Source organism: Dermacentor albipictus, chromosome 7 (assembly GCF_038994185.2).
Source record: "Dermacentor albipictus isolate Rhodes 1998 colony chromosome 7, USDA_Dalb.pri_finalv2, whole genome shotgun sequence".
Classification (NCBI taxonomy): domain Eukaryota; kingdom Metazoa; phylum Arthropoda; class Arachnida; order Ixodida; family Ixodidae; genus Dermacentor; species Dermacentor albipictus.
In genome coordinates this window covers 20,870,740-20,886,581 of record NC_091827.1, presented here as the reverse complement: position 1 = coordinate 20,886,581, position 15,842 = coordinate 20,870,740, and the positions used below count along the sequence as shown (strand labels likewise).

Genomic DNA, 15,842 nt, shown 5'->3' with positions numbered 1-15,842 from the left:
TATGCATCCGCCACGCTAGCACATGCAGGGAGACACTGATGTCATCTGCCACAGGGCTCCCACACAGCGGCTGTTGCACCTATCCATTTGCTATGCAGTTTGAGGGGTCTTGATCCTGTATTACTCTAAGGTATTGTAAGGTAAGGTAATCTAAGGAAGGTAAGGTAAGGTAATCTAAGGTAAGATAATCTCTAAGGTAAGGTAATCCAAGTATCTAGAAACGTTGGCTTGGAGTATCTATTACCAATTTAAATTCTGCAATCGCAACATGTGCCATAAAGTTGGTTACTGCTTTAACTGCAGCACCTGCTACAGTGTATAAATTAGTGTTTTCTTGAGCATGGGATAAGAGGTGGTGTATGTTGTGCCGCACTTAGGGCCTTGACAAAAGAAATGTGGTAATGGAATTCTTCACGGAGGTTTGCACAAGACATGTGGGAGCTCCTTTGCACAGGACTCTTCCCATACATGTAAAACTATTCAAAGATAGCTGAAAGCCTGTGAAGCCAAAGGCCAGTATAAATGTGAGGGACACTCCCTTAAACACTCACAAGTGAATATCACTCATTTACTGCAATGAACTAAAGGGCACAAACAAACTAGTTCACACAGCTAAACAATTGTGCTGTTAGGGGCCCAAATTTCTCACACCGATGTTAAATTAGCATCAACAAGCAATAAGGCAAACAATAAAGATTACAAGAGCACATTCATCGCTCACAATAGCTTTTTTAGAGACCAAGAACTGATCAAGCACATACTAAATGGAAAAGATACTTTTATTTTTCATTGTAACTACATTGTACTTTACAACAGCTTGTGTAATGCAAGAGTATTGATGCGTGGGTGTCCATACAGTTAACAATGTCCAACAACTCTGCTTTCCTGTCTTAAGTTTCAGCCTGACAAAAATACCATTCAAAACATTTTGCTTGATGGTAGAATATATATTTAGTGTCACTTCATGTAGTCCATGCCATCTGTAAGCAGCAGCAGTAATCACTCTGCCTGAAGCAAGGTAAGAGGTAAAACAAAATGCGAGACATGGAGAGAGACCAAATGACTTTTATCCGGCAGCTTAGCCATGGCTGTGTGGACAAACAAGGAGATGCGCACAGTGGTGGCCATGTCCGGTAACCGGTGGTGATGACAAAGAAATGAAAACTGCTCAAGACAGTCTACATGTACGAGGCAAGAAACAATCGAAGAGAAAAGGCCTATGCCAGCACACTGAAACATGGAGACTGTCGGGAATACGCACATGGATATATATATTTATATCTCTGCTAGCCAACAAAATGGCTCCTCGTTCTCACTAGACAGAACTTTCGATGTACGCTGCCATACTTTTCTCACTTTTCCTGAGAGGCAAGACTCTACCAGAGGAAAAAAACGTGAGGAAGGCGCGCACCCTAACAAATCGGCTATTCTGAACATAAAACGTAACATTAGAACCAGATACACAATCGGGCCTGAAATGTTAACAACAATCTGCTGCCACGACATATGGTGGCAGCTAACAACGCTCGTTCCCTTCCAATGAATGGTGGGGCTCGCAGCAGCTCGAGGAAGAACAGAACAATACAAAGGTGCGGCTATGTACACAACATTCTCTAAGAAAAAAAAAAAAGATGAGAAAAAGAAAAGGTTCTGAGGCCAGGCTTTCTTCACGAACACTTGCATGCTTGATGAAGAACATTCCGCGCCCCCAATTTCAAAGCAAACTGCCCAGTCTGCAAGCCTTCTGCGACGACATCTGGACAGTCGCCGACAAGCTCCTTCGGCGCAGGTATTACTAGCTACGCCACTGCAATGCAGCAATTTCCGCAGATGACATTTACGTTACTTTGAGCCCAGAATAACCAGCTTGAAAGCTTCCTGTAGCAAGCACACTTTGCACAAAGCCTACAAGCCCACATCAAGTACAGTAGACTACTGATAAGTCAAGCACTGCATTTCACCAAGTGCTGCATAAGATTTGCGTTGTAGCGGCTCATACTTGAATGAAACACTGATGCGAAACTGACGGACAAATGCAAGCATACTCTCCTTGTTACTGATGGTTCATTCTGCTCAAAACAAAGCAAGGCTGCTCATAAACAGCCCTCTGGGGTCTGCAATGGGAACGAAATCAGTGCCACAGCATAATGAATGTGCTGAGTCATGTGCAAGTTACAACCTCATGCAAGAATGAAAAACGTTTTGGTTTTTGTTTAGTACTGAGCTCTTCAGCAGAGCAAAGTTCTCATTTTCTGTCACAGCTCTAACTGGAGACGATGCTTGAGTTTCATTTTGCAAATGGCCACTATGGAACAAACTATGTCCTAAACTCAAGCTTCTTGCGAATGTGATCACATCCGTCACAATGATGGTAAGCATGCTTAGGTGCACCAATATTTGAGAGCACTGTGCAAACATTCATAAGCAATGAAGCTTTGTTATACAGTGGTTCTTTCCCCAATCAACAATTTTCATAACATGCTGGTAATAACAGCACATACAACACATCACTAGCAACATACTGGGCGGAATGTGCAAAGGGATAATGCACACACTTTGCAGCAAAAAATTTCAGTACACTTTCAGTTCTTTACAAAGAATGCAGCACACAATACTTTTGGGTCAAGGTGGTTCTCTGGTGCCCAATAATCACAGTTAGTTGAGTTAACGGTAGTCTACTGTTGCATCGCATGAGAAAAATAGGCATGCGGGGCCACAGCATGCAAGTCTTGGACGTTTTTGTGCGGCGCGCTGAATCTGCGCAGACCAGGCACTTTGGTTGAGTGTGCTCAACAGACGGTGCAGTCCTCAGAATTTGTTTCCAAGATTCACAAGTACCAACGATTCAAAAATAAAAAGGAGAGAGAGAAAAAAAAGTAAAGAACGACTAGCAGCTGAGCAACAGGCCAGCTATGACATGGCTATGGCAACTTCTATTATAGTGAAATAGTATTTTTTTTTTTCTGACTCTACACGACATGCTTAGAAGCTACACTTCAAAACACTAAGGGTATGTTAATGAGTGAAGCCTTGATGGTACAATGGTACACGTGGCTATCTTCTGTCAGAGCCATGTTATTGCATTTGTATGCAATGCTAGCTGCCAAGATTCAACAGACAGATTGCAGGTTGTTTGTCGAGAAGTGGCAATGTTGCATTTGGAAAATAGGATGGGCGTTGTGTAGCTGACAGATCAGTTTTATCACTTCAGCTTTTGTACAAGTATCCACAGTGAAGCTTGTGGACATCTGGACAAGCTTGCGGAGCTTGTCATAAATGCACAGCAACTTCAAAATTTATGTTGTGACCAGTGAAAATAACTCTTACAGTAATCAAAGCTGCAATCAATCTTGCAAGATTGCACTGCTCCCTTGCGTGTTCTCAGCACTTCCTGAACAAGCAGAGAACAGTACCACTTAGGCTTGTTTTTCTTTCAGCCGCAACTTTCAAGACTGCTGAGGATCAGAATGATTGAAGAACGAAGAAAGGAGATTGCATTCTTGGCTGCGAGAAACGAAGGCAGGCTGCCGACGTCTCAAGAAACTGATTCCAAACTGGCAGACCATATCACAGCGCTCAGACCGTATCACAGCATCACAGCGCTCGTTATTCAGCAGTTTCTCTCTTGTTAGATTCATTGATAATTTAATGTTTCGAGCTCTAGCTGACTAGCCCTTACCTGAGTAGAAGCATGCAGGTTCTCGCTTCGATCCCTGAACACAGCCAAGAGAAGTGAAAGACTTAATCAATTAATATTAGCTAGTGAAGCGGAATGTACATGAGAGTGAAACATTCCTGTCTCTAAAGTCAAACTGCACAATCCATCTTGCTTAACTCCCTTCCACTCTACCTTCACACAAAACCACAGCAGTCAATTTAATAGCTTAAAAGCACAATGAGCACACAATGAACAAAGCGCAGCACTCCGTTCATGTGACTTGCGACATTCTGACTTGCTGCTCGCTGTAATTAAAGCATTTAAAAAAAAAAAAGGTCCTTGCGGCCACTAAATATCTCACATTCCGGCCTACAAAAGGTTGCAAAACAAACAGCAAAATATTTTTTTATTGGAACTGCGAAGTTGTTATTCACTTTGCGTTTAATGAGCTCGTGACATACTTTGACACAGCGTGTCCATCGTACCACCATGATTTCACACATTCAAAAGCAGCACTCAATTATGCGAAGCATTTAAAGGTATGTTTCCCTTGCACATGTGCATGAGCTACTGTCATGATCTTCCCAGCATCGACAGCAAAAGAAGCAAGGTCACATTGTTGTAAGCTGCTTTTTCTCAGCGTCTGATAATCGTTCAGTACTTCACAACTGCCAATTGACAGCAGTAGCATCAGTTTAGCCTCACCGAAAATGTTCGCGACAACACTGGCAAAATCGCATGAAACACAACTGCAGCTGTCACCGTCTCGGGCAGTGTGCTCTTCCCGTCAAAAGCATCACTGCCAAACCGGGTTGCAGTCGAACAGCTGATTATGAGAACCACCTGACCACTGTTTTACATATGTGCACACAGAGACCTCGTGAGATTTGTACTCTAGGATGAAGTGATACATGTGGCACACAAGAAAAGAAAAAAAACGGAGTGGGGGGGAGGAGGAGGAAGAAACTCGGGAAAGGAGGGCACAAAGAAAGCTATGTACAGGTGTTTGCTTGTGTACCCGTAATGTGGCCTACACAAGCCCGCAGCCTCGCGCTGCCCAGCTAAAAGGAAAGCTCAGCCCTAAAATCGAAGACAGTACCGAACATAATCCAACATCAAAGAGAGAGAACAAAAAGAGAAAAGACTGAGTGGGCAAGATGAGAGCACCTTTTTACCAAGCAGACACACGGTTGCCTACAACGGGAGGCTCAAATGAAGGTGAAAGATTGAGACGGAAATGGTAAAGCCAAAGCAAGATGTCCACATGCCAAAGCTCTCTTTGATCCTGTGTCCCGAGGCAGACGGCCTCCAATGTTGAAACGGCATCTGCGAATGAGGTGCATTTGTCAAATGCGCAGAGGCAGTGGCAAAGAGTGTGTGTGGCAGTAGAATGTGTCACTTTGCGAGACAGCCTGGCCACTGTAAAGGCGGCAGTAAGAGAGGACAGGGCAAGGTCTTCCAAGTAGCGGATGGGATTAGACCGCACGAACTCGGGCTGCCAGGACGGCAGCGCCGAAGGCGTGACCTGGCAGGGCAGCTGCAACCAGACAAGTGTTCTGCCAACTAACGCAGCAAACCTAGGCCTGTGGCAACGCTTCTTGGTGAACTCATGCCTTTGTGTGCAACAGAAGAAATGGAAGGCCATGCAGGAGAGAAATGGGCTGCCGGAAGACAGTGCACACAGATGATGGGACAGCAAAACAGACAAAACTGCGCAGGTGGCCAGCAACAGGAGCACAACGCTCTTGAATGGAGGGCACCAGAAGTTGTTTGGCCGCCATGAATTAGCGCCGCTTTTTCGGAATGTGGGGCACTCGGTAACTTCTCCAAAAGCGCAAGCACGTGCACACTGTTTCCACACAAGCGGCGTCATCGCGATGACCGTGTTGCCTCAGTTATGGGGCACAATGTAAGAAGATGCTCCCTGACTTCTGGGCCTCTTGAGACGACAGCCGAGGGTTGGGCAGATAGGAAGGAGGACAGAGGGAGGGAAAGAGGGGGGGGGGGAGCTGGGTGTCCAGGCCACTTGCTCAGACGAGCGCAGGCACTGACTGGTCGAGGGCACTGAGCAGGTCCTCGCCAGTGAGCAGTTGCTGGATTGGGGCATTGACCTCGGCATCCAGCTGACTCAGGTCCTGCAGTGTTGGGATTGGCTCGTCAAGCAGGAGAGGAGCGGGACGTGGAGACGACGGCGGGCACCTCTGCAGAAACCAATCAACATGGACGACATGCTCAATCTGCCAAAATTCAGAGTTCAGAGCATGTCACTCCTGTCTCGAGCACTGAAACGAAACAGTGTTCTGCTGCGAATAAGAGGCTTGATCTGACTATGGCTGGTACCAGGCTCAAGGCACACTGCAATACTGGTTTCTGTGTGTATGTAGCCAACTCTGCTCTTTTTCCCAGCAGCGATTCTCAAATCCAGGTTTATTTGCTGTGCACAACATTATTCGATTACTCTAGACACAGACACTGGGTTGCGTACCTATATGTAGCCCCATCTGTGCATAAACCTAGCCCCTTAAACCCAGCTGTCATACACAAATCTAGGTTTACTTGCTCTGTACATCGCTGGATTGCTCTATACATGAACTGGCACACCTTGTACATATGCAATCTCATGCGCTCTGAGTTATGAAAGTAATATTCCCTCCACCACAAACTAGCACTAAAAGGAGATGGGCATATTGCAAGTTGAATTTCGTGTTCCGACATCTAGACAACAATGTACAGCCTGGGCTTTCCTGAAGAACTTGACGTTGTGGATTACTACATTCTTTTTATTCTCCCAGCTAGTCTTTAAACTCAGAGAAGCCATATGCCAAAACCCGCTGCCACGGAAATCAACACAGCTAAAAACTCTGTAGGCTTGTGCAAACAAACTTTTGGGTTCGAAGCAAAGTCGAAGCGAATAGTAATTAGTGTAAAATAATTTTGAAGCGAACAGTTTGAATCGTTTTGGCATTTGCATTAAACATTCACATAAGTGCCTGATGTTGTTAAATCTAAAAAAAAGTTGGTCTTTACTTGTAAAAAAGCAAACAGGTTCATCCCTGGAATCAGTTTATTTTCACAGTGCGATGATTCAGATACTTTCATCCAGTTCAACATCTCTTAAAACTACAACAACTCAGAAAATTTGTTTACGAGCTCTTGCTTACTGTTCTCCTTCAGCTCACTTAAAATTTTGTGGTGGTTTAGGTTGTGGAAGCATTTCGCGTTTGCCTGTCGTGCATGGTTGCAATGCTGTTAAGTATGACCTTGACTGTGCAACGCCGGCAGTTTATGCCACGTTGGAAATGCAGCTTCTGCAAGTGCACAGACAAACTGAATACTGGTACCAGTCTGAGCTTACAAGAGCACAGCCAGTGCAACTGACACCAGCAGACAAGCGGTGTACCACAAGCATCCAGCAATATGCTGTGCCAAGAGATGGCATATGGTTGCCTATGCAGAAAAAAAAAGTCACTGTGGGTATCGAGGTACTGCGTTTCAATGCCTCATCCCCAGCTCATGCATTATGAAAGTCATTTGCCAACTTAAGCTTGGTGAATCGCTATGTATTTAGCCTAGCAAAGCGGCCACGTTTACTCGATTGGTCTCACAAGAGCCTTTGCCCACAAGCCCTGACTGTCATACTCTGGTGTGCTATCATGTGCTAATAAAGCTATGTTCATTGGCGATCTGACTCCAGAGCATCATCTGCATTGTGTGAGAGCGCCGAAGAACACAGCCATAGCATCTTCCATGCGGAGTGCAGGATCATCGTGCCTTTTACCAACTGTCACCCGCTGCATTGCGTGCGTTGCCATTGACACCCCCTTTGCACAACATAACATCTGTCATAAGACCAAACAAATGTTTACAGAAGCAGTGCTTGTTTTTGGACTTCGCTTCAACACCAATGTGTCTCGGTGACTGTTAATTCTCAATTTGTGCCTTTGCAAACACTGATATGCACACACTTCATGAACAGCCAGGCAGCTGGAGAAGGCCCAGATGACTGAATGCGATATTTGAATGTGCAGCAATTGCCAAGCAGTCGAGGACTGACCTTGTCATAGCGCAAGGTTTGGTACAGGTATCCATGGCAGGCGTCTTCTCCATTTACCAGCAAGTTAAGCAGCACGCTGTCTTTGTTCTGGAGCTGCAAGCCTGAAAAGAAAAATCCATATTATAAAGGCTTCGGGAAGGAAGCAAATACAGTGCATTCTTAGCAAGAGGGAGTAGACTGGCTACCTAAGCTCGAGTAGTGTAGTAGTTAAGCAAACGAAGGTTAGCTATGACACAAAATTATGATGACTAAGGTCACAGCCTCACATATTGTGAAACAAGGGCCCATAAAGACTGAAAATGATGGACACTATGCAAATTTTAATCGACGTTACGTGCAGTCTGCCTGATTAATTACAGGCAACGCAATCTCTTTTTCGTGAGCGAAATACTTGAGCAAGTGGGTGGGTGATACTGCCACAAGTACACAGGAATAGCTTGGAGCAAATGTCTTTACAAACACCAGATGAAAGTTCTCTTTGGCAAGCATGTGCCACTCAGTGCAGAATGCTCATAGATGATGGTACCTGGCACAATCCCCTCGTAAAAGAAGCCTCAATGCCCAATGTTAAAATTTCTCAATGCTAAAAGTGTAAAAAGAAAGGCACTACAGCAAAGATAGAAAGAAAGAAGGAAAGAAAGAAAGGAACAGGTTGTGAGGCACGATAAGTCACTCTACACCAATGATTAAAAAAGAAAGACAAAGGTGCCAAATGGCTAGAAAAGCAAGTTAACAGTATCGTCACAGCAAGTGATATCTTGGAGGCCATGGTCTGAGGATTTGCGTTGTAGCTGCTCACCACCAGATGTACACACATACTTTGGTACTACTTAATAGCTGTTAATAAGTAAATTGGGCCCGGCACCTTTGCCAAGACTACTTCAATGGTACATACTACAGTCGGATGTTGATAATTTGAACTCGAAGGGGCCTGAAAATTTGTTCGAATTAAAAGAAGTTTGAATTGAAGGAAGCTAATTTAATGGAGGACTTACCTGCACTAGCACATGCACAATGATCTAACTAACACATGAGTGAGAAGTTTCACAAGATTTATTCACACGTATTTACATATTACAGTCAGTTATTAGGCGTATCGGTGCTCGTACTGTGATAGGAGTTGGCGGGCTGTGGGGATGTGCGACTCACGCGCGTCCCCTGATATGTTTTTCCCGCATGGCGCGTCTCCTGTAATCCGGCTTCGCCGGGTGGACTGCGTGATGTCCACAGCAGTCGGTCTGGCTGAGGCGTAGTGCGAGAGATGGCGCGAGTGTTGCGCTGCTAACGCTGCCTCACGGCAGGGTTACTTGGGGGCGCAGGGGAGAATAGGCTGGCTCTTGGGGTTGCGGACCGGCGAGCGCGGCGGATGTCCCGCGCGGGCGCCGATCCATGCTTCTGCGAGTCCGTCTCGCGTGGCCGCCTTCGAACGTGACCGTACGCGCGAACGACCAGGCGTTCGGATCCAGCATGGGGCGAACATATTCGCTCGTTATCCGGTCGCGGTGAGTCGGACTTCTACATTTGTCGTGCGCCCATCGGCATGTTTTGTGGATAGCAACTCTGCTAGCAGGCATTGATCTATGAAAGGTGCAATAAATGCCCTTGTGATTGTTTGCACTACTGTGTTGTCGTTCCTTTGTCCCAAGAGCACGGGTGTGAGAACCCACAGGGTGCAAACGTGTAATAAAAGGAAACGTGTCCCGTGACAAAGACATTGGCGAGGATTACAAAGGCAGAGCCGGTGCCATTGCTAACAGCGGCAAATTGTTTCAATGAAGAACACGGCACCGAACAGCAAGAAGCTTGGTAGCAAACGTAAATGAGACGTTCGTTTGAGGGATCGCCAGCCGTACGGGCCCAGGCGCGAGTAAGAGCGGGTGCGATAGAGAACATCTGGGGGCTTTTGCTCCTTGAATATATGACTCTGCCTAGGCACTACGGAGGAGGTTTGTTGGCGCGCTTTGTATGCTTTTGTCCCTAGGTGTGCTGGCATTGTAGAGTGGGTCGAGTTTGCGCTCAGATGGTGGCTGCCGGCGCGGTGAAATAGGTGAAGCAGTGGGCACTGACGCCCCATTTGGTGACCGCTGTGTCGGACAGACTGTCTCGCACCTGCGGCACTCGTGCCAAGTCAGTCATGCTGGACCATAGCTTTGTCGCGACTTACGGCGATGTACCTTACACAGTGATGTTTCCGTGCGAGCAGTAGAGACTGTAGAAGAGGCTGGGCAGCATATATTGAAAATGTAGAAGTCAGCGCCTTAGCAAATGCTCAAATGAACGTCTCGTGCAAACGCCGAAGCAGCTAGGCCCAGTGTTGCCGTGGTGTGGCTACGGCTGCCAGAGGATCTGCGTGCGAAACCGCCGGCTCGAGGCGGCGCGATAATCGAAATGCAGGTGGTGGTGACTTCGATTAATGCTGTTTCGGACCTGTGGTCATGGCAAAAAGTCCGAAAAGTCGGACGGCAAAGGTTTTTTGCGTCTGAAATTTCAGACATTCGAATACACCGACTCTATCGGGTACACGGCGGCGCTGCGACACTAACAGAAGTCACAACCCGTCACGAACAGAAGTACACGGCAATGCGTGCCTGCACGCGCCTGCACACAAATCCCCGCCATGGCTTCTTTTTTTCTTCGCGCGCGACGCTGAGAAGTCTCTCCTAAGCTTTTCCTCTATGGGCGGAGTGTGTTTGAATTGACCATAGCAAATGCTTGCGCGTTCGAATTAACCGAGCATTTTCACCCAGTGGAATACACATAGCTTTGACGGGACAACAGTGTCAGCTCGAACAAACTGGAAGTTCGAATTAAGCGTGTTCAAATTAACAAGATTCGACTGTATTCATTTATAACCAATATTGCCAAAGTGAAATTTCATTGCTGTTGGCCCTTAATCTCTCTCTCTTTTCCTGGCATGTATCAAGTTAAAGCGTGAATTACATGTCAAGTTTTGAGTTCTCTGTTCTAAAATTCCTGCGAGAAAGTTCTGGCAAGGAGGTATGCTTGCCTCGCAGGTCGACCCGCATCCTCTTGGGGCTGGCCAGCTGTCCAGCCCCCAGGGCCTGCTCCGTAGAGCCGCGCTTTGGCGGTGGGTCCGGGGGGGAAGGCATCCCCATCTTCTGCTCCAGTGCTGTTGTCACATACGCATGATGCCGAAAGTCAGCCCCCGCAGACAGACCCCGTGTCAGGTGATTTCGCACTGCTGTTTGCTGCTGATGGTGTGGATGTGTCAAGCGTGATGACCTGCAAAACAGTGACACAAATCTTGTCCACTCTCAGGCTCCATTGCACTGTAGGCTAGTAAGGCTCTAGTTAGCACCTTCTCTTGTCTACGCTGCAGACACTCTCAATGCACAAGCCTTGCACATTTTCAACTACCACAGATTACACCACAACTGCTTACAAAGTGGTCATACTTTATGTACACACAATCAATGTTAGCATACTCTGATACTTTGTCAGCCTTACCTCTAGCTACAAAGTGCTTTTGTCGAAACAAAACTGAAGCTGACATGTTGTGCTTGTACGTAACATTCGCTAATTAGCTAGACTGCTGCTGCTACATGAATGCCTGCGTGAGAAGTGCAGTAATGTAAGCTGGCTAAACTTAAAGCTTCACTTAATTTGTCTGTCAATATGCATCACTCACGCTAATGCATACTCCAGGGACATACATATATATCCTTTGAGAAAGATTAACCTTCAAAGTAAATTCAGTAACAAGCAAATGCTCGCACTAGCCAGTCAAGACTGCCAAATTATCAAACTGAAGCATATCCCATGTTTCTCTTCTACAGCAAATGTGTTAATGCTATTAGAATCGTTTTTCATGTCTCGATGGAGAGTCCGCAAGAAAAAATACATCCACTCCCACTATAGGAGAAATTGAAGTCCAATTGGTAATTGTATAGTGTTCATTGTAGCGATATTGGTGAACAGCATTTTAGATTCACTTCATTATACCCAATAATTTGTCATATCTGTGTTCGTTGCAGTGAGGTTCGAGTGTGTCATATCTGTGTTCGTTGTAGTGAGGTTCGAGTGTGTTAGCACCACCCAAATCACGGTTTAAATTTCCAATTATTGACCTTCTTGCAGAAAACAGAAAAAAGCCTAAACAACTAGGTGTACATCTTTAGTTGCTCCCCTCACCTTGCCAAGTCTTGCCGTGGTGGCCCAGAGACTCCTAAAGACCTGGGATGGTTCGTTCGTGCTCGATGTTTGGTCCACTCCCGTGACCTCGTTATAGGTGGTGGGAGTTCGGCTACCAGGAGAGCAGCCAGGCTGGACTTTGGGTTGGGCCCTAGGGAGCCTAATGTTGGGCTCGGAGGAGACGGTGAGGTGGCGAAGAATGTCGGGCTGCAAGCAGTGGCCACAGATTCTTTACTCCAAGCACGCAGAAAGGGCTGAAGCGATTGAAGCTACAAAAGCCTGCCTCAAGGTTCAGATACCTAACATCAACAAGTGGACTCTACAAAGATCTGTAGAGTCGTACGTACGAGCACACTGACAGAAAGTCTGCAAACTAGAGATACACCTGGCAGGTTGGTCTTTGCAGGGTATAGGATGTGTTTTTGAAGACCACTGCCATATGTCATGGTGCACTATTAACAAGTTCTCAGAGCCTAGGATTTCAACCTGCCAGTTGATAAAAATGGAGGTGCAATTTGTAAGGCAGCTGGCATTTGGTATACACAGTGGGCTTGCTGGTGCACACCGCATGCTAAGCAATGCCTTCCTCTCGATTTTATGCCACTCTTGTCATACACCATTTATGACCAGCTGATCCCATTGGTGGCATGGGTGGACCACTGACGAATCATGAAAAGGAACGGTATTGGAAAAGGCATTGCTACAAAACAGTGGATCTGAGTGTGTGTCTCTGTCCATCAAAAGGGCAACTTTACTACGTTGGTACAACAGGGTTATGGCAGCACACACTTTAAACCACAGTTCTCAACTGTATCCGCCCGCACCTGTTGCAAAGAGAGCTCCGACTGGACGAGCTTCCAGTAGGAGAGTCCTGGGGTCCCCACATGACCGAGTCGGGAGGACTGAGCAGGGGGAAGTCATCTCCAGTCATAGAGATGTATGGTGCTCGCATGTCAAAGTCATCATCCTGTGAAGAAAGAATGAAAGAAAAAAAAGAAAAAGACGAATTAGTGGCAGTGGGGTAAGATACAAAATTAACAGTAGGGCAAGATGCATGCTTTTATTTTCCCTGTCAGGCACCAAGAGGAAGTCTAACCTAGTCCATGCCCTGAACAGCTACTGATCATAAAGCACTCTGGAAACATCAGCTGCACTTTTGCTTGGGTCAAATCAACACCATGCTGTCAATTGATGATCTTTAGTTATGCTGTCACTGCTATATGATCTACCATCTGTTGCGATGCTTCCTTTGATTTATTCAAAGAGGAGGGGAAGGAGGGGAGGCTTGCAATGTGAGCGTTCACCACCTTGCTTGCACCAAGTTTGAGCACCACCTCTGTCTACTGTGATAAGGCAACTTTCAGATGAAAGTGAAACATTTCATGTTATGCCCTGCGTTGCCACTCCGGTAATGGCCCTTCTGGCTGATGACAATGCAAACGAAGAATCAAGCACGCAATGACTTGTGCAGCCCACCTGGAGATCTGTATGCCCCTCCGGCTTTAGGTCGAGACCAGCAAACCGGTCCACAGGGCTTTCGAGGCTGGGAACGTCCGAGCAACTGCTGCTTCGTCCTTCGCCATCCGAAGACGGTGGTGTGCCACATGATCCTGGCGATGACAGTGGGTCGCTGTCCTCGCGGTAACTGAGAAAGGGATCCTTCCGACCCAGCGGGCAGTCTTCCTCGGTCTCGGGAGGAAGCAGTGCGTAGTCTGGCAGCAGTTTGGGTTCGTCGCCATAGATGTCCGACAGGGAAAATGTGTCGCCAAGCACATCTGCGTGTGAGATGCGAATGTCAATGCATCAGGTCAGTTCTAGAACTTGGAACAGATGTCATAGTTCAAAAACACTAGTTACTAGCAGGCTAGTTATTTGTTCCCCACATGCAATGCACTAGAAAGGATAGATGACTGAAACAAGGTTTCAAGCAAACTTCAATTTTTTTGCTTGTTTGTGTGAGGCAGTGAGGATGTTGTATGTCTTTTTCTTGAATAGTGCGCTGAATATAATCAAAAACTTCTTTAGCTGCCGCATTGGAAGCATAACTGCACTCAGATTTCTATACCTATTTTTCATGGGAATGAGTATTTACATTTATGAAACAAACAGTAGGCCACCTAGTAGTAGTAACTTCAGCATAAACAATACATTTTCCCGTAATTTGGTTTTCACCTTTACAGCTGTACCTGAACATTGATGGAATCTCATAGCAACCTTATAATCATTTTTTTTTTCTCGGTACAAAGCGAAACTAGTTGCAAATGCAGCCTATGCTAAAAGACGTGTGATCCTCACTGCAGGTTCTTCAATACAGTGTGAGGAGTGAATGCGTACCAGAAGGCAGACCCTCCAATGGAATGCTGTCGTCACCAGCCCGTGGTGCCAAGTGAGTCAGGTCATCAACTTCATCTTTCAGCACTGCACATGAAAAACAGAAAGACCAGAGTTACAAGGTGGCGAGTAGGACTAGTTGTTTAATGTTCATGTTGAAAAGATCTTGAAGCACACCGGCACCTCTTGTAACCTTTTGTCTGTGTGCCGCTGTGCTTCAGTATCTGTTGGACAAGACCACGGTTACTCCTGTGACCACATAAACATGTTTGTTCTTTAGGCCTGTAACGTCAGGCAGGTAGCGTGGTTGCGTCCAGTCTGTGAATAAGTGACGGAAAATTGGTCAGCGCACCAACATCCAGGAAATGCATTTTCCATTCCTGCAATGACCTGCAGCAAATAAAGGCTTGTGCATATGCTTTGAGCCAGTGATTCAATTCCTTTTGGGGAAAGACAGAAAATTACTGAATGTAGGCCAAGCCAATGTTTAGTCACTCTGTAATTACGAGGACTCGCTAGAAGATGCACAAGACATCATCTGTACCACCGTGACATTTGTTCAATGAAGTCTGCAGCACTTCAGAGTAAATTAATGCAAACTTCACAAATTTATTGACAGTCCAGCATAATATGCTACTGAAGGGAGGGAATAAGGTATCACTGACAGTGTTCCTACAGTGAAAAGAACAAAGAAAGAAACAAAGAAACGCAAACGACAGGATAGGCGCTGCTGTTGTACACATTTCTTTCCCTCTTTGTCCTATGCCCTCACCAAATCAAGGCATTGTTGGATAAAGTCTCATTCAGACATTGTTATCGAATCATCTGCATGACACTGACATAACCCACTAAAAGCAGTAAAAAAGTTATGCGGATTCTACGTTGTGGGAATCGACATAAGCAAAGTTTTCTGAGCTGTTTGCTTTGATTGACGATAATGAACGGTGATTCTGACTGTGAATGTTTAATTTCTCCAGCGTTTAGTGCAATACGAGAGTGGCAAGTCGATGGCGAATGTTCCCTTGCGTGCAACACTGCTGTTTGTCTGCGTAGCACACAGAACACACAGAGAGACGTGTTTGCTTGAGGCATTGTTGTGCGCCACAGTTCATACCCTACGAGAAGGCTAGCACTGTCAGCACCTCACATGGCAAATTTCATTGTGGCAGAAGTGTCAAACATTAATTGAATTATGGGACTGTATGTGCCAAAACCATAATCGGATTGAGACACGCCATGGTGGCAGACTCCGGATTAATTTTGACGCCCTAGTGTTCTTTAACATGCACCTAAATCTAAGTGCACTAGCGTTTTTGTATTTCGCTCCCATTGAAATGCTCGGCTGCCATGATCGGGATCGAATCCGCCTCCTTGCGCAATGCCATAGCCTCAAAGCTACCACGACAGACACAGAAGGGTTGATATGACGTGCGACCACAGTGTTACCTAGATGCTACAGAGCTTTAATACGGCTTTGAGTCAGCACACCATGTGTCAGTTGTCTGCTTGACAAATTCGTATGGTGTTTACTTTTCAGAAATAGCACAAATGTACTGTACTGTAGCTTGACCTTAAATTTATCCAATTTGTCCACTACCACTGTCGTGTCTAGCAGTAGCTTTTCCTCGCCTTTTCACGTCACCCCTT

The 15,842-nt window shown here is 46.0% G+C and overlaps 1 protein-coding gene across 1 annotated transcript in view; it reads right to left on the bottom strand.

Moving 5' to 3' along the window:
- Positions 1 to 761: 761 nt before the first annotated feature.
- The window catches only part of LOC139047730 (hypoxia-inducible factor 1-alpha-like), a 250,417-nt gene continuing 235,336 nt past the window's right edge, over positions 762 to 15,842 (bottom strand). The window contains exons 9-15 of the mRNA XM_070521744.1: positions 14,199 to 14,282; positions 13,341 to 13,639; positions 12,689 to 12,831; positions 11,865 to 12,071; positions 10,720 to 10,955; positions 7,713 to 7,813; positions 762 to 5,859 (exon numbers count right to left, since the gene is read on the bottom strand). Coding sequence (XP_070377845.1) covers positions 5,689 to 5,859; positions 7,713 to 7,813; positions 10,720 to 10,955; positions 11,865 to 12,071; positions 12,689 to 12,831; positions 13,341 to 13,639; positions 14,199 to 14,282 — 1,241 coding nt within the window. The 3' untranslated portion in view covers positions 762 to 5,688. The remainder of the gene's footprint in view (positions 5,860 to 7,712; positions 7,814 to 10,719; positions 10,956 to 11,864; positions 12,072 to 12,688; positions 12,832 to 13,340; positions 13,640 to 14,198; positions 14,283 to 15,842) is intronic.